Here is a 19,742-nt window from a genome sequence, read left to right as displayed (position 1 = left end):
GGAAGAACTAAAACCTATCCTCCTCAGACTATTCCAAAAAATTCAAGAGGAAGGAACACTTCCAAGCTCCTTCTATGAAGCCAGCATCACCCTAATACCAAAACCAGATAAAGACAACACAATGAAAGAGAATTACAGGCCAATATCCCTCATGAATGTAGATGCCAAAATCCTCAATAAAATTCTAGCAAATAGGATCCAGCAGTACATCAGAAAGATCATACACCATGACCAAGTAGGGTTTATCCCAGGAATGCAAGGATGGTTCAATATCCGCAAATCAATAAATGTGATACATCACATAAACAAATTGAGAGATAAAAATCACATAGTCATATCAATTGATGCAGAAAAAGCATTTGACAAAATCCAACACCCTTTCTTGATAAAAACTCTCAACAAGGTGGGAATAGAAGGATCATACCTCAAAAACAACCAAGATGGCGGCATAGGTAAACACCTAAACTGCTGCCTCGCACAACAATTTCAAAACTACAACTAAAAGACAGAACGGACACCATCCAGAACCACAGGAAAGCAGGCTGAGTGAAAATTCTACAACTAGAAGGAAGGAGAAAAGCTCACAGAGAATTGGAGGTACGGCAAAGGGGCTTTGCGCGCGCAGAGAGGAAGGGCGGCTGAGAGCTTGGCTGACTTCCTCTGGCGGAAGGGGGAAGGAAGCCTCGGACCGCGAGCTGGGAAAGGCAGAAGTCTGAAGGCGCACACGGGCCAGTGCGCACAAAGGCTGCGGAGGTAGCCATAGGCTTTCCCTAGTGAAAGGGAGTCAGAGGATCCTGACTGAGCCCCAGTTCTGACTGCAGTGAACCCCGGTTCCAGGCGAGCCCCTGGGGACCCACGCTCTTGTAGGGGGAGTCTGGACTCTCGGGCGGAGACTCAGGAGCCGGGGAAGGCGGAGGACTGAAAGTGCGCACACGCGCCGCGCCGGTGCGCACAAAGGCTGCGGGGGTTGCCACAGGCTTTCCCTAGTGGAGGGGAGTCAGAAGATTCTGACTGCACCGAGCCCCAGTTCTGACTGCAGTGAACCCCAGTTCCAGGCGAGCCCCTGGGGACCCACGCTCTTGTGGGGGGAGTCTGGACTCTCAGGCGGAGACTCGAGCTGGGGAAGGCGGAGGACTGAAAGCGCACATGCGCGCAGGGGCGGGGCTGACAGGAAGCCAAGACTGAGACTCCACCCCATCCAAGCTGAGCACAGAGGCTATTGCAATTTGGCAAGTCTAGTCCTATAAGGCTGTCTCCAGCACCGGGCTTCTCCCAGCATAGACACAGCTGATCCTTACAGCCAACTGGCCCGGAGGTCAATTCTTCCCAGTGATACCAACAACAATAAAGACTTAATTACAACAAGGCTGTACACACAGTCCACAAAGGGGTGCACCAAGAGTGTCCACCTCAGGTTAACTGGGGAAGCAGACCCACTGGGCCATATTGGAAACCTAGCACAAATATCTACCTTACCAACTCAGGGATTCAGTGAAAATGCGGGGTCAAAGAATCAGATCACAAACGAAAGAAATGGAGGAAAACAAACGACTGGATATAGAATTCAAAACCACCGTTATAAGACTTTTTAAGAATATCCTAGAAAAGGCCGATAAATATAACGAGACCCTCGAAGATATGAAAAAGGACCAACTAGAAATTAAACATACACTGACTGAAATAAAAAATATTATACAGAGACCCAGAAACAGAATAGAGGAACACAAGAATCAAGTCAAAGAATTGAAATACAAAGAAGCAAAAAACACTCAACCGAAAAAGCAAAAAAAAAAATCCAAAAAGTTGAAGATAATGTAAGAAGACTCTGGGACAACTTCAAGCGTACCAACATCAGAATTATGGGGGTGCCAGAAGAAGAGAGAGAGCAAGATACTGAAAACCTATTTGAAGAAATAATGACCGAAAACTTCCCCCACCTGGTGAAAGAAATAGACTTACAAGTCCAGGAAGCGCACAGAACCCCAAACAAAAGGAATCCAAAGAGGACCACACCAAGACACATCATAATTAAAATGCCAAGAGCAAAAGACAAAGAGAGAATATTAAAAGCAGCAAGAGAAAAACAGTTAATTACCTACAAGGGAGCACCCATACGACTGTCAGCTGACTTCTCAACAGAAACTATGCAGGCCAGACGGGAGTGGCAAGAAATATTCAATGTGATGAATAGCAAGAACCTACAACCAAGATTACTCTACCCAGCAAAGCTATCATTCAGAATTGAAGGGCAGATAAAGAGCTTCACAGATAAGAAAAAGCTGAAGGAGTTCATCACCACCAAACCAGTACTATATGAAATGCTGAAAGGTATTCTTAAAGAAGAGGAAGAAGAAAAAAGTAAAGAGAAAAAATTATGAACAACAAATACATATCTATCAACAAGCCAACCTAAAAATCAAGTGAATTAAAAACCTGAGGAGCAGAATAATCTGGTGAATATAATAGAATCAGGGGCATAGAAAGGGAGTGGGCTGATAATTCTCAGGGGGAAAGGGGTATGGGGGGGTTCATGAAGAGAATGGACAAAAATCATACACCTATGGATGAGGACAGTGGGGGGGAGGTAAGGGCAGAAGGTGGGGTGGGAAAGGGGTGGAGGGGAGCTATGGGGGGAAAAAGGAGAAATAATTGTAATAATCTGAATAAAGATTTATTTAAAAAAAAAAAAAAAAAAAAAAAAAGAAGGATCATACCTCAACATCATAAAAGCTATATATGATAAACCCACAGCTAACATCATACTCAATGGGCAAAAACTAAAACCATTTCCCCTAAGAACAGGAACAAGACAGGGATGCCCACTCTCACCACTCCTGTTTGACATAGTACTGGAAGTATTAGCCGTTGCAATTAGACAAGAAGAAGAAATAAAAGGCATCCAAATTGGAAAAGAAGAAGTAAAGCTGTCCTTATTTGCAGATGACATGATATTGTACATAAAAAACCCGAAAGACTCCATCAAAAAACTAACAGACTTAATAAATGAATTCGGCAATGTAGCAGGATACAAAATTAACACCAAGAAATCTATGGCATTTCTATACACCAACAATGAACTTACAGAAAGAGAGACTAAAAAAGCAATCCCATTTTCCATCGCACCAAAAAAATTAAGATACTTAGGAATAAACCTAACCAAGGAGGTAAAAGACCTATATGCGGAAAACTACAGGACACTGAAAAAAGAGATAGAGGAAGATGTAAACAGATGGAAGAACATACCATGTTCATGGATTGGTAGAATCAACATCATCAAAATGTCCATACTACCCAAAGCAATCTATAGATTCAATGCACTCCCCATTAAAATACCAACGGCGTATTTCACAGACCTAGAAAGAACTCTCCAAAAATTCATCTGGAATAAAAAAAGACCCCGAATAGCCACAGCAATCCTGAGAAAGAAGAATAAAGTAGGAGGGATCTCAATACCAGATTTCAAGCTGTATTACAAAGCCACTGTCATCAAAACAGCCTGGTACTGGCACAAGAACAGACATATAGATCAATGGAACAGAATAGAGAATCCAGATATCGACCCAAACCAATATGCGCATTTAATATTTGACAAAGGAGGCATGAGCATACAATGGAGTCAAGACAGTCTCTTTAATAAATGGTGTTGGGAAAATTGGACAGATACATGCAAAAAAATGAAACTAGATCACCAACTTACACCATACACAAAAATAAACTCAAAATGGGTACAGGACTTAAATATAAGACGGGAAACCATAAAAATACTAGAGGAATCCACAGGCAGCAAAATCTCAGACATATGCCAAAAGAACTTTTTCAGTGATACTGCCCCTAGGGCAATGGAAGCCAAACAGAAAATAAACAAATGGGACTACATCAAAATAAAAAGCTTTTGCACAGCAAAAGAAACCATCAACAAAACAACAAGAAACCCCACTGTATGGGAGAACATATTTGCAAATGGTATCACTGATAAAGGTTTAATTTCCAACATCTACAGGCAGCTTATACAACTTAATAAAAGGAAGATAAATGATCCAATAAAAAAATGGGCAACGGACCTAAATAGAAGCTTTTCGAAAGAAGACAGAAGGAAGGCCAAGAGACACATGAAAACATGCTCAAAGTCACTAATTATCCGAGAGATGCAAATCAAAACAACAATGCGATACCATCTCACACCTGTCAGAATGGCTATCATCAACAAATCAACAAACGACAAGTGTTGGCGAGGATGCGGAGAAAAAGGAACCCTCGTGCACTGCTGGTGGGAATGCAGACTGGTGCAGCCACTGTGGAGAACAGTATGGAGTTTCCTCAAAAAACTGAAAATGGAACTCCCATTTGACCCAGTAATCCCACTCCTAGGAATATATCCTAAGAAACCAGAAACACCAATCAGAAAGGATATATGCACCCCTATGTTCATAGCAGCACAATTTACAATAGCTAAGATTTGGAAACAGCCTAGGTGCCCATCAGCAGATGACTGGATCAGAAAACTATGGTACATCTACACAATGGAATACTATGCTGCCGTAAAAAAGAAGGAATTACTACCATTTGTAGGCACTTGGATGGAATTAGAGAACATTATGCTAAGTGAAATAAGCCAGTCAATGAAAGAAAAATACCACATGATCCCACTCATTTGGGGATAATGAAAAACATTATAAACTGATGAACAAAAAGATAGTTACAGAGGCAGTAAAGCATCAAACAGACTGTCAAATTACAGTGGTAAGGTTAGGGAGAGGTGGGGGAAATAAGAGATCAACTGAAGGACTTATATGCATGTATATAAGAGTAACCAACGGATGCAAAACATTGGGGGGTGAGGGCATGTATGGGAGTGGGGTGGGGGTGGGGGGTAATGGTAAGATATGTACACATATAATACCTTAATAAAAATTTGGAAAAAATAAAAAATAAAAAAAAAATAAAATAAAATTCAGCTAAGTTGCAGTTTACAAAATCAACACACAAAAGTCAGTTGTATTTCTATACACTAACAAGGAACAATCTGAAAATAAACTTAACAATTCCATTTATAATAACATCAAAAAGAATAATATACTTAGAAATAAATGTAATCAAGGATATGAAAGACTCATACATTGAAAATTATAAAACATTGCTAATGGAAATTAAAGAAGACAAATAAATGGAAAGACATTCCATGTTCATGGATTGGAAGACAATATAGTTAAGATGACAATAATATCTAAATGATGTACAGATTCAATGCAATCCCTCTGGAAACTTCAATGGCATTTTCAGAAAAAAAAAAAAAATCTCAAGTTCCCCAAATAGCCAAAACAATCTTGGGGAACTCACCCGTCCTGCTTTCAAAACTTACTACAAAGCTATGCTAATCAAAACAGTGAGAAATATAGATAACCACATGTAAAACTAGATATCCAACTTCCAATGAAGTTGGTATCTTATTTTGCACCACATACAAAAATTAAATCACCTGGATCAAAGACGTAAGTGTAAGAGCTAAAACTATAAAACTGTTAGAAGAAAACAAGGAAAAGGCTTCATTACATTGGATTTTGCAATGATTTTGAGGGAGTTTGACATCAATGGCTGGGCAACAACAACAAAAAAGGAAAGTTGGACTTTATCAAAATTAAAAACATTTTTGCATCAAAAGATACCATCAAGAGATAGTTCACCAAATGGGAGAAAATATTTGAAAATCCTGTATCTGATAAGGGATTAAAATTAATATTAATCTAATCTAGCCTCTAGGCCTAAATTCCAATTTACAGAAAGATGGAGGAATAGAAGGACAAGTTAGACACTAATATAACTAAAAAAATCAACAACCCACAGACAAATCCAGAACATGAAAAATTCTAAAGATAATTGGCCTGGTAGGGATGTTGTACAGGGTTAAAAGAAACTAAACAGACAACGTAAGACAATGCATAAACCTTGATTGAATCTTGGATTGTGGCTGGGGGATGAGGAGAAAGCTTTAAAAGACACTCTTAAGAAAACAGAAAACATGAGTCTATATGTTAAGTGCAAAAATAGTATTGTGGTCATGCAGGAAAATGTATTTGCACTTAACAAATGCATAATGGAATAAAGTGTTATAAATTCTGAAATTTGCTATTAAATAGTTCTGCCATAAAAATAAAATGAGTAATAGAAAATATTACAATAATGTCAAAAACTCAAATTTCAGTGGAAGGTATATGAGTGATAACTGTACTATTTCTTCCTCTTTTCTGTAGATTTGAAATTTTTCAAAATAAAAAGTTTAGGGTAAAAAAGCTGTGGGCCACTAAACTATACAACTTAAAATGGTTAAAATGATGAAGTTTGTATTATGGGAATTTTATCTCAAAAAAGTAAAAAAGAGCTGTAGGTATCTGACATTGGGGAGCTAATGTATCTCAAATTGCTCTACACAGTTCCGTTCTCATAAACCATGATGTGAACAGCGTCCCCTGGAGTTATGTAATGCCATGACACTGGCTACAGTGGTGTTCTCATGTTGAGATAGAGTTGGAAGGAAACACAGAATCTTTAGGCAGAACTGAGGGGGGAAAATAGGACAAGATAAATTATATGATAAAATTACTTTTATATAACTTAATTCCTATTGTTAATCTTAGAATAAATAGAAGCAAGGCATAATTTGGCCAAAAATCAAACATAGATAGCCTCAACTGGTTAAGAGCTAATGTCAAAAACAAACCAAACTGGCCACACACCTGGGTTGATGGACGCAGGGGGAGGTAGTGGGAGAGGGCGGCCTTCTTTCATGGCTAGGGTGCACTGCTTTGCTGATTGAATTGCATTAATAAAGTCTTCATGTTGTTGTCTCCAGTTAGTTTTTCTCACTGGTTGAGGCTACAAACAAATAAACAAACAAAAACATATACTAGCCTAGACTATATATCTCTCCATTATAATTTTCTTTTTCTTTTGCAGCTGGGATTTGAATTTACAGGAAACAGGACTGTGAGATTTGGAGAGGGAAGCAGAATTTGTTTTTCAGAAGTACTAAAACGGGTTTGGAAAATACAGTAGTAAAATCCACAAATCACAGTAGTGAAGGAAAACAAAAAATAATCAGAAAAACAACTATAAAACCTTAAAGGAAGACTTAAATGTAAGGTTAAAAGTGACTTTCTTCCAAGTTAATTGCTAGATTTAATGCTACTCTAATGAAAGTATAAACAAGATTCTTTTTTGTCACATCTGGAAAGTATCTGAAATACACTTGGAAATCTTAGTGAGCATGATTAAAAAGAAAACAGTAAAGGTGGATTATACTTACATGACTTTATATTGCTCTATCAAGCAAGAATGAAACCAGAGAGCCAGAAAGAGGCTTTAATGTACTTAAGGATGTAATCATGAACAATAAGGAAGATACCGATAATACCTTGGATTGAGAAGCCCGGCTCACAGTGGGAAAGTAAGTGCCCTGTAATCTTTGTTTTACGGAACTGAAAGGCATACGCTTTTTGTTGAAGAGTTTTTTACATATTGGTCCATGCCTTTCCTAGAAAAGAAAGAGTGGGAATTAATTTTTTTAAATGTACAAATCACCGAGTTTGTAATGCTGCAGTGTACTCAGGCAGCCCTCACTACAGGGACTGAGTTGTACCTTCAGAGCCAAGTACATTCTCCAACTCTCAAATCACAGCAGAGCAAATCCATCTGGCTTCCCTCGCCCATGTTACACATAACTAGATATTATGTTGGAACGGTCAAGGTCAATAAAAGGTCTCTACATCTAGAGAGACTTATTTCAAATTTGGTTTTACACATTTAACTCTACCACTTGGGCAGTATGAATGGTTCTAAGCATTAAATAATGTTGAAAAGACAAACATTGCAGTTGAAACTGAAATACAATATTTCTGACCATTTAGCCATTTTAACTAATGACATTTTGTTGATTACTTCTTATTCAGTTTCCTGCCTTTACTGTTCCTAAATTTCAAAAGCAAGTCATCCAGTAATATAACAGGAAATTCGAGTTCCAACAACCTTAACATTCAGTTTTACCATCCTTTTGAAATAGCTCTGTACATAGAGCAAGGGGAAACATAGCTTCCTACCAATAGAATCTTTTCAGAAAAACACCTCTTCCCAACTCAGCATTTCAAAATTGAGCTTAAATGGGCCACTTTTCCACATAACCACTTAACTCCTGAATAGGAGTGCAGAGGTTTCAAAGAAATAGTTGAGAACATCTGCAAAAGACAACTGGAACAACCACACAAATGCATGAAGAACATACCAATTTTGTTTAAGTTATAAACACATTTTCCTTGAATTGTACCCAAACATCCCACATGATTAGTGAAGTCATTTATTACAATAAATATTACAATATTTGCAAGATGATCAGCAGGGAAAACATTTTTTTAAATCTAGCCAGTAGTCCTCAGTATTTCTGTTACAAAACTCAGGGAACTAACACATTGAGCTCTGCCTGTGTACTGACTTTATGGAGTCTGTTACTGCACCACTAAGATATTATACTAACGTCTTTGCTTTCTCCTCTAAATCCTCTTTGTTGGTGGAAATGTAACTCATAAGAGCTATCGCTTTCATAGTTGCTTTGTTCAGAACCAACAAAACACATGGTCTATGAAAATCACTGCACCTGTCTATAAACAAGCCATACCATTTGAAACTAAAGGAGAGAGATCAGATCAGTTGATCAGATGCTCTCTGTAGCCTGGAGATAGGCATAGGAAATAAAACCTGAGAGGACCTGAGATGCACTTGACATTTAGGGACCCCTCTTCAAAGGGCACCTCCTAGGTCTCAAACCCCTTCCTCCCATTGGGGCGCGGCCTAGGCTGGAGAAGGCAAAAGGCAAGCACTCCAGTGGGTGCCAGGCCACAAGAGGCCCGCCCTGGAGCTCTCCTTCTAGATTCAGGAAATTCTGCCTGCACTTAATTAAAAGAACAATACTTCATTTGTTTGTTTTTGTTAATCCTCACCCTAGGACAGCGTAGGTAGGCAAACTCATTAGTCAACAGAGCCAAATATCAACAGTACAACAATTGAAATTTCTTTTGAGAGCCAAATTTTTTAAACTTGAACTTCTTCTAACGCCACTTCTTCAAAATAGACTCCCCCAGGCCTTGGTATTTTGTGGAAGAGCCACACTCAAGGGGCCAAAGAGCCTCATGTGGCTCGCGAGCCGCAGTTTGCCAACCACAGCCCTAGGATATTTTCCCACTTATTTTTAGGAAGAGTGGAAGAGAGAGGGAAAGACAGATGTGAGAGAAACACATCGACTGTTTGCCTCCTGCACAAGCCCTGATCAGGGCCCAGGAGGGGGAGGAACCTGCAACCAAGGTAGGTGCCCTTGACCGGAATCGAACCTAAGACCCTTTGGTCCGCAGGCCGACGCTCTATCCACTGAGCAAAACCAGCTACGGACATTTTTTTTTTTTTTTTAATTCACCAGAGAAATAAAACCTACAAACCTCATTTTGCAGTCTTTTGCCTCAAATGTAGTCAGGCTTGTAGTCCAAATGCTTGTAGTTCCATGTAAGTCTCCTTGTTCTAAATGTCCCAACTAACAACTGCATGTTAAACCTAATTTTTAAAATCATCTTTTTCTTAGGAATCTTTTTATAATGTTGGGGTGTAATAGCTGTTTGATCCTCTAACTTTGAAATAAATCAAGCTTTATTCCACCTTACAGGCATCAATCAGGAAATGAGATGTGCAGTTAGCTTGAAATTGGCTTAACAATTAGATCTTGGAAAAGGCTTTATGTTCATTTTGTTCAAATTACATTAAAACCCTGAAATTGGAGGATTCTGTCTTTGTACGTGGCAAAGCAGGAAACAGAGGGAGGTTAAAGGACTTGTCAGAATTAGTGACAAATTTGAGGCTAAAAGCCAAGTTTCCAGATGCTCCAAATTCAATGTTCATTCCTCTCGACTAGCTAATTTCCCTGGTGCTTTGGCCTTAAAATTTGGATTTCTGATGCTTATAGAAAAGGAGAAAGAGCCAAAACCTCTCAAGAGACAATCAGCTGTGCCAAGATACTTTCTTCTGGCATCCTTTCAGTTAGAGAACCAGGTTTCATAAGTTCCCTTTTGAATGTGGGCAGCATCGGGCAGCTTCCGTGTCCTCTGGGCCTGCCAACCGCAGGTTGTGTACTCCTCTTCCCTTGCTTTCCCTCCACATCTGTCTTTAATCTTTGCCACTGCGGCCTCCTCACTAACTTGACAGTTCATTTAACTCCAATGAAACACATCTACAAAACGTCTTTATGTTTACCAGAACATCTGCTGCAAAGCGTCTTCCACAGACTTCACAGGGAAATAAGTCCTGATTGCCATCTGTATAGGATCCAAGAGCACATTATGTTAGTTTCAAGGAATTGCCTGCCTGAGAAGAAATGACTAACTGGAGACCTCAATAGCTCTATATCTTCACTCTTTTTTTCTTTCCCACCAACTACTTCCTTCTAGAAAGATCCTCTGCAAACTCACCTGTGTTTTCTTCTCATGCCATTAAACAGGTAAATTCCATATCCTTCAGGCCACCAGTGTATAATTATAATTTAATAAATATGTTCGTGAACAAAGTACCTGACCAGGGGTCCTCAAACTACGGCCCGCAGGCCACATGCGGCCCGCCCAGGACATTTATCCGGCCCGCCGGGTGCCACTGCCTGTCCTGCTTAGCAGCCGACTCGTCCCGGGCCCGCAGTGCGCATAGGAATTTGTTCATAGTTTTTTTAAAAAACTATAGTCCAGCCCTCCAACGGTCTGAGGGACAGTGAACTGGCCCCCTGTTTAAAAAGTTTGAGGACCCTTGCAAGTTTAGACTTAAGTACAAAGTTAAGACCTTAGTACGAAGCCATAAATAACCAAAGGGAATGTCTTGAGGGTTCCTACTAGAATGGAAGGTCTATAGGTATGCTCAATGAAGGCACGCCAATTTATCAGAGACCATGAGGAAAAAGTTGCCTAGTCATTGAATTTAAGGTAAACTTTCCTGAGAATGGCTTCCTCTCTTCCCATAAACAATCTTTGCTGGAGAATAACTCCTAACCATGAAGAAGGAAGTAGAAGAGACTGATGAAATGGACCAAGTAGAACTGGTCAACTTTGATTGAAATCAGGAAAGAGGTGTGATTACAACGAAGAAGCCTATGAAAATGAGGAACATCATCCTAGGGGTTGTGTTTAGAGTCAGACCTCCTGATGGGGCTACCTAGTGAATGAGCCTGCTGGCGTTTTACGTGCAGTGGTGAATGAGTGAAGGATTATAATCACAATAGGTTCAGTACTTGCTACTTTTTTATTTTAATATTTAACCATAGTGATATTTTAAAAGTCAAATGAATAATAAACTCTCCCTGGCCAGGTGGCTCAATTGGCTGGAGCATCAACCAGGAGGTTGCAGATTCGATTCCTGGTCAGGGCACATACCCAGGTTTCGGGTTAGGGTGAGGATAGGAGCCAACTGCTTGATGTTTCTTTTTCACACTGATGTTTCTCTTTCTCTCTCTTTCTTTTCTCCTCTCTTTAAAACCAATGGAAACATATCCTTGGGTGAGGATTAAAAAAATAAAAAAAGAATAAACTCAAATATAAAAGAAAAAAAAGCTGAAACTGGGCCCACTATGTCCCAATGCCTCAAAGTACCTGACCCATAGTAAAGTGCTCAATAAATACTTATCGAATGTATGGGCCAAACAAGATTGAGTTTCCACCACAGGACCAATCATTCATTCAATAAATATCTGCTATGTGCAACTCTGTGGGAATATTGAGAGAAACCATACGTGGGTCCAGCCCAGAAAAGGAGAAAAGTATGTACATAAATTAAGTGAAGTTAGCAAAGTGTCACGAGAAAGGGAAAACATTATGGAATTCTGAAAAAAAGAGTTGCACTTCATATTACTCCCTCTTTGTTCATCTGGAGTTGAGTATATACAGATTTAAAAAGCAGTTTGATCATGGGGAAGATTTTATATTAGAATAAAAATCTGCATTTTTTTCTCCAAACAAGGGGAATAATCAAGAACACTGATGAGGAAGAACCTGAACTGTAGAAGATTGATGTGACAGCAAGGAGGAAAGACAGGATTTTATTTAAAAAGCTAAAGTTGCAGGCCTGAAATAGAAAGGTAAGAGGAAATGGAAGACACTATGGTCAAAGAATTGACAGCATGACTAGATCTGAGGGAGTTGGGTGATGGCAGTGAGAGAAGGATGCTTGAGGACAGAGAAGATGGTAGGGCTGTGGATAGAAATGCAGCATTTGAAAAATAGGGCCATCTTAGTAAGAAAAATGACCTCAGCTTTGGAAATACTGAGTTTGAAAGAGAGTCAGCCAGCCAGCAGGATGGAAATGAGGGAGGTCAGGGCTAGAGACACAGATGCAGGCTTTGTTTGGAGAGTGATGTAAAGGCATGATACTGCCAGGGAAGAGGTCATGGAAAGAGAAGTACAGGGATGATCCCGAGGGAACTCCATATTTGAGGGCCAAAGAGATGATGATGATAAGCCAGAAAGAGAAGCAGGAGAGAACAGGGTCATGGAAACCAAGGGAAGACAGTTCAAAAAAGGAAGGCTTGATTAACAGGAATCAGATGGTAGTTCATTACACACATTGTTGATTTAAATGATTTCTTCTCACATCTGCCAGATGGTATTGTATTTGCAACACAGGTCATCCATTACAGCATACAGCAACACCACTCATCCTCTCTGTACTTTTGGCCTTCTCTCTAAAATACGGTCTTAATTTTTTTTTTTTTCAGCAAAGATATCCCACCCCTCCACATTCTTACTTGTTAATAAAAACTACTCATCCTAATTATAAAACTGCTTTTTCTAAAACACGAGTGAAGGTTTATTTGTATAAATATTACTTTAACATTTGTATAGTGTTTTCCTGTTCCCCACTTTTCCTGTGTAATCGCATTTGCTCCTCACCGTAATACTATGAGACAGGGTTGGTATTCTTATTTACAGATAAGAAAATGGAGGTTCAAGGTTAGGTGACTTCTCTAAGACCACAGATAATAAGTGGTAACACTGACACTTGAACCTGATATGAGAATCAAGACTATTTATTCAACCGTTACCATAAATATAGCCCCATTATGTCAGTACTCACCTGCAAAGCAAATGGAAGGCCCTGGAGAAACAACACCTTCTGGTTTATAAATCAGTTAGTTTTAAAGAGTTTAGTGAATTTAAAATAATGACAGAAACAATATGATTCAATTGAAATACATGGAGCATCACATTCTGAATGACATTCAGCTTGGAAGCTTGACTAACAATGAAAGAAGGGAATACCTGCCTACGTCAGTTGAACCAAACATGGAGATTAATGAGGTCTACAGTGTTTGTTCCAGAATGCTGAATCACATGGACTATATGATCATTAGAACCTTAAAAGAATTATTTGAAATAACCAAAACACCCTTCGATAGGTGAATGGTTAAATAAACTGCGACATCCATACCTGGAATACTATACATCAATAGAAAGGAAACTATTGATACATGTACAACCTGGATGGATCTCAATGCTGAGAGAAAGTAGTCAATCTCAAAAGTCACATACTGTATGATTCCACTTGTATAACATTCTCAAAATGACAAAATTATAGCGATGGATTAGATGAGTGACTGCCAAGAGGTAGGGATGGTCGGGGAGGGAGGTTGTTGTGATTATTTAGGAGTGAAGTGAGGAAGATCTTTAGGTGATGGAATAGTCCTGTATATTGTAGTGGTTACACATGTACAATATGGTACAGAACTATATATTTTCTTGGTTTGGCTATTGCACTGTAGTTATTTAAGATGTAACTTGGGGGAAACTAGGTCAAGTGTACATGGGCTCTCATACTATTTTGAAACTTTGTGAACTATAATTATGTCAAAATTAAAAGTTTTTAAAATATCTAGGAGTTGGCAAATTGTGGTCCATGGGCCAAATCTGGAGCTGCATGTTTTAGTAAATAAATTTGTCTTGGTAAATAGTCATGCCCATTCGTTTGTTTATATAATATATATTGCTGCTTTCACACGACAACAGCAGAGTAGTTGTAACAGAGACCATATGATTTGCAAAGCCAAAAATTATACGTGGTCTTTACAGAAAAAGATCGCCACCCAGCAAATGAGAATGTAGTCATTAGAAATTATTTTGGGAGAATAACATGGAAAAGGTTAGTGATATATTAACTATACAGGTCTCTCTCTATATATATGCAGTAATTAACTCTGAGGGATAAGAATAAAAGTGATCATTTCTTTTTCCTACATTTTCAATTTTTCTATAAAGATTCAAAAAAATCAGAATAAAAGATTTAAAAAACCTATTTGAACCTCTTTCGCCAACTGCCGGTAAGGTGCTCAGCCCTTCTGAGGAAGCCAAGGCTGTGGTGGGGAGTGGGGGGCCCTCACTTCACCCAGCCACGAGCACCGTGCCTGGCAGTGCTCGCTAAGCATGTGCCCACGGCATGGCCTCTGTCTGGAAGTTCACCTGCATCTACTAGGTCCTTATCCCACACGACAATGAGGTGACCATGATGAGGTGACCATGACAGAGGCTAAGTTCAATGCCCTCATTAAAGCAGCTGGTGTAAATGCTGAATCTTTCTGTCCAGGCTTGTTTGCAAAGGCTCTGGCCAATGTCAACATCGGGAGCCTCACCTGCAATGGAGGGGCTGGTGGACCTGCCCCCTCCACCATGGCTGCCCCAGTAAAGAAGGAAGCTGAGGAGTCTGATGATGACATGGGCTTTGGTCTTTTAGATTAAACCTCTTTGGTAACATGTTTAATAAAATACGGAACTCTTAAAAAACACGCAACCCTTTTGATTAGAAAAGATTCTTTAACAATGGGTATCAATTTAGCTATTCCTATCTTTACCCTGGCTACAGTCTTACTTAGTAGATTATTAAAGTAGCTATTACTTTTATACATTGGTTTATAATCTTAGACAATTTTTTAAATGAGGAAAGGAAAGTGATCTGGAAGTGATCAACAGTTTTGTGTAGCATGTTGACTGTGAAAAATAAGCATTACAAAGATCTCAGTTCAAAAATTTTATAAGAAGCCTGGAGAGGATTATGGTTGTAATGAAATTGGGGGAAAAATTCTACTTCTGACTAGACATTCTCTTGCCGAGTTGGAAGAATGCTTTGTAAAAACACCTACTAACTCACATTTCCTTATAAAGGCATGATAAAGAAATAAAAAGGGAGATGTTTTCTCATTCCCTTGTTAGCAAGTCGAAGAACTCTTAAATCCTTTACAATCCAGAACATGCAAACATTAGCAATTTCGACATCTTCCAAGGCCATATGGCAAAGGTGATATGACCTCAGCTTATTAACTTATCTCAGGAACATGACTTGTGAAACTAGGAAAGGAATGAGTTAGGATGGCAGAAAAAAACAGCCCATCAATATTTGCTCTCTCTCCAAGCCCCAAAATACTAGAGTAAACAGAAAAAAGGACATAGAGACCCAGAAAAACACAAGAACAGGGACAAAAGACAACAACAACAAAAATTGGAAATCTGAAAAGCTGATGAACATGGTAACCAACTTGGAGGACTTAAAGCTACATCAAAATCCACTTCTTAAGCAGACAGGAGGGAGAACAGAGAACCATCCAGATTTGCACAGCAGAACCCTTCAAAGTCACAGGAATCCCTGGAGCAGCGCGTAACTCTGAACTGAGACAAGGTAAATAAGGAGGAGGAAGAGACTGCTAAAATATGGAGGGTCAGGGTGCAAGTTTCCTAAGAAGTTAAGGTTCCTAGATGCCTCCCTTACTCCACACCCCCTGGGTGATTGCTCTTCCCCAGCTGCAGATAGGTCTACTCTCCAGAGAGGGTGAAAGAGGAAGTCAGTGCAAGCATCAACACAGCTGAAGGTGTGTGTAGGTAGATGTAGATACACACACACACACATATGGCTGATTCCCAGTATTTGTGGTAGTTACATTCCATAAAGTCTCTGTGAGCACTAAGTGAGCAAACACTGGACTTACTATTCTGGGGGGAAATACAGGGTTAGATTCCTGTGAGCCTCTGGTCAGAAATTGTTATCAATATATCAATACATACCTTGTTTTATGTATTTCTGTTTAAAGAGATCTTATTTAAATAAATATTTTTGATTCAATATCACTGAACTCTGGGCCAACACTATAACTCATGCTCGAATGACGTTTACCTAACAGACATATTTTCTCTGTAAGGCATACTGGAGCCTTCCTGTGCTTAGAAACACGAGATAACACTTCAACACTGCACTAAGGAGCCATTTTAAACAGCAAAATCACCAAGAGAAAGTGCACAGACCTGAAAAATGTGACACCCAATGGACCGTGAAAAGGACACTTGTTTACAGCATGAGCTGAAACTAGAAGGCTTGTTCTACCTCAGCTGGGAGCATGCATGTCAGGTGACTCAACTTTATACCTGCTGCATGCATGTCTGTGAATGACCATGAAAGTGCCATGAGTATTGATTTTAGGGTTACTAACTTTAGTGAGTAGGCAAATTTGCAAATAGGGACTCCATGATTGATGAGGATTAACTGTATATGTATTTGTATGTGCACATGTATACACACACCAGGGTGTCTCCCCAAAAAATGTATATACACTTTTAATAATTATTAATTCCAATGGGGCAAATCTGAAAAGAAAGAAACATCAATCGAGTTATCAGAAAATGTAAGTGTGTACATTTTCTGGGGACAACCCCTACATGTATGTATATAATCTAGTGATTAACCTCACGAATAGCTTTACTGAGAGCAGAGAACACCCCATACATAACTTCCTCTACTTGGCTCACAGAACTCTGCTTGCTAGTCCTTTGCTCCCAAGGCACAAAAACTTCCCTGAGAATATAACTATTCCATGAGGAAAGAGGGAAGATGCTGACCTTGGGGAGAGTCCCAAACAACTCATCCAGGTTACCCTACAATAAAGCTCAAAACCATCCAATACTATTCATCCACTTAAAAGTCTCTAGTGTTTTCTTCCTCCAATCTTAATCATGTACACAACTTTCCTAAGATATGAGGAAAGTTTCTAGCACAAAAGACCAAAACAGCAATTTAAAGGAAAATTAAACCTCTTGGAAATTAAAAGACTTATTGAAGACATTAAAACTCAATAGAAGGTTGGGAGATAAAACTAGGGAAATTTCCTAGAAAGTAAAGTAAAATGACATAGAAAGGGAGAGAAAAATAAGCCAGTACCTGTCCAGAAGGCCCTACTCCAAACAATAGGGAGTTAAGAGAGAAAATGAGAAAACACAAGGAAGGAAATAAAAACAATTATTTAACATTTCCAGAAGTGAAAGGACACCAGCCCCCTGGTTGAAAGGATGAAAATAGATCTATGCCGGTAAACATCATTGTCAAATTTTAGAACATTGGAGACTAGAAAGTCTATCAATTCAGAGAAATAAAACCAGTAACATACAAAGTGTCATGGATTAGAATGACTTCAGATTCCAAACAGTAAAAATGGAGATAAATGGGACAAATCCTTTAAATTTCTGAGGGAAAATAATCTACAACCCAAAATTTATACCCATCAATCAAATATGCAGGTAGAATAAATACATTTCCAGACATTCAAGGTTTCAAGGTCTATACCCTGTGTACCCTGACTCAAGAATTGTTGGAGGATATGCTCCACAACAAGGTGAGCAAATAGGCAATTCAACACAGGGGAGAGAGAAGGAAACTCCCAGGAAAACATCTAGGCACCTGCACCAAAGGGCTACCAGTCCAGGGTGGAGGTGTGATTCAAAACACCAACATGTTGAAGACTGTCATGACTAAGAGATTCGCTGCCTTTGTAACCTGAGAACAGTTATGCTAGTATATCTGGCTCCCACTGTGTTCTACTTGGCTTGTTTGAGCATGTCCCAATGAGATGCCTGCTCTCCCCTTCTCATTCTGATGTCTAGATTAGCTGAGGATACTCATTTCACTCCATGGGAAGGTTCTGCATTGATCTTCTCTTGAGATGGGGGTAGGTGAGCTTAGAAGCAAAAAATATAAAACAAGCATACAACCTTTGAAGATAATTCTACAAGAGATCCAGGATGCTCCAACTGTGGTGACTTATGTTGCCTGGGACTTACTCATCACCTTGCTCACTGACATCTCCACCTAAGGCTCTTGTAAACTCTAGAAGCTGAAATCAGACTCAGAGATTATTCAGCCCATCTTCTCAAAAATGTCTTCATCAAATGGTGGCAAATACTGCCTTCATAGAGCTAGATTTACACTTCTCAGGTGTTCACATCTAAACAAAATACTGTGTTTAGGGATACCATACAGGTGATGAAGTCTGTATAGTACATAAGAGGAGAGTGGAATGAAATTGAAGATGGACCCAAAGGTGGCCTGTATGTTCTATTTCTTAACTTGAATAGTGAGTATGTGTTTATTAAAAATTCTCCTGTAAGTTTCTCAATTAAAATGTGAGGCCATTAGAATTTTTACCTTCTCCTTGCATTAACTGGAACAAACAAGCTGGACAAAACATACTATCAGCACACAGGAAGAAGCAACATAAAGGTATTGATAATATAACAGGAAGTTACAGACTGAGGTGATTTGATGACATCATAATGGAGGTTTGGATACAAGGTACCACAGGTCATATACACAAATGTAATTGCTCTTGGTAGTTTGACTTGTAACAGTTCTAAAATATCTGAAAAAATGATTTTATACCACTCATGGAGTTTTAAACAAAATAAATCCTTAAATAAAGCAGGCTAATTCTTTAATTTTGCCCCCTACTTGGGACGCTTTAGGCCTTCTTTCTCCTTGCTGGTATTAATCCTGTTTCCCATTGTTCCTTTAAGCAACTTTAAAAAAAAAAAGTCTTTTCCAACTATCCATTCATTTACATACTACTTAGTGATCATTTACCCAAAGCCAGGCACTGTTCTAGACCTTGGGGATAAAGTGGTAAACAAATTCCCTGCCCTCAGTTTCAGTGAGAGGAGAGTGAAATATATCTGATGCCAATAGATGCTATGAACATAAAGCAGGGAAGGAGCATAAATACAGGGGAGGGCACGGCTGAATGGATCAGTTGGAGTGTCGCCAGTACACCAAAAGGTTTGCTGATTTGTTTGGCAGATACAGGAGGCAACCATCGATGTTTTCTCTCATGTCCGTTTCTCTCTCCCTTTCTCTCTAAAAATCAATAAACATATCCTCGGGTGAGGATTAATAAAAAAAGGACACAGGAGAAGGCTGTGTGTGCCATTTTTTAATACATGGTCAGGGAGAAGTTTACGGGAAGGTGATAATTGAGCACAGCCTTGAAAAACATTTGCAATAAGAGCACTTCAGGGGGAATAGCACGTTTCCAGATCCTCATGTCAAGTGGTACTTTATCAGGGATTTGGCACTGCTAGTCCTATTTTGCTGCACACACCCTGCCTCCTCAGATGATGCAGTCCTTGAAGGCAAATCCTCCTTTATCACTTTGGACTCCCAGCATTTAGCATGGAGCTTATGTTAAGTTCCCAAGCATTGCTTATAGATGACTCAAATCATAAATATTCCAAAATGTTATGAAATAATTCAAAATATTGTATAAGACTTTGTTCCCCATAATAAAATTAAGATCTTTAAGTTTGGAGGATAATCCACATAAATCACAATATGTTTCTCCAAGACTTGTGGCTTATAGTCACATTTTCTAAACTGCA

At 39.2% G+C, this 19,742-nt stretch overlaps 1 protein-coding gene across 1 annotated transcript in view; it reads right to left on the bottom strand.

Moving 5' to 3' along the window:
• ZC2HC1B (zinc finger C2HC-type containing 1B) overlaps positions 1-12,720 on the bottom strand; it is a gene marked incomplete at both ends in the record, with an annotated part of 44,085 nt that extends 31,365 nt beyond the window's left edge. The window contains 4 exons of the mRNA XM_080663870.1: positions 6,732-6,870; positions 7,400-7,528; positions 10,282-10,343; positions 12,699-12,720. Coding sequence (XP_080519996.1) covers positions 6,732-6,870; positions 7,400-7,528; positions 10,282-10,343; positions 12,699-12,720 — 352 coding nt within the window. The remainder of the gene's footprint in view (positions 1-6,731; positions 6,871-7,399; positions 7,529-10,281; positions 10,344-12,698) is intronic.
• Positions 12,721-19,742: the final 7,022 nt, after the last annotated feature.

Source organism: Plecotus auritus (genome assembly GCF_963455305.1).
Source record: "Plecotus auritus genome assembly, chromosome: 4".
Classification (NCBI taxonomy): domain Eukaryota; kingdom Metazoa; phylum Chordata; class Mammalia; order Chiroptera; family Vespertilionidae; genus Plecotus; species Plecotus auritus.
Note: the sequence above shows the minus strand (reverse complement) of the source record. Positions and strands in the feature narration are given on the sequence as shown.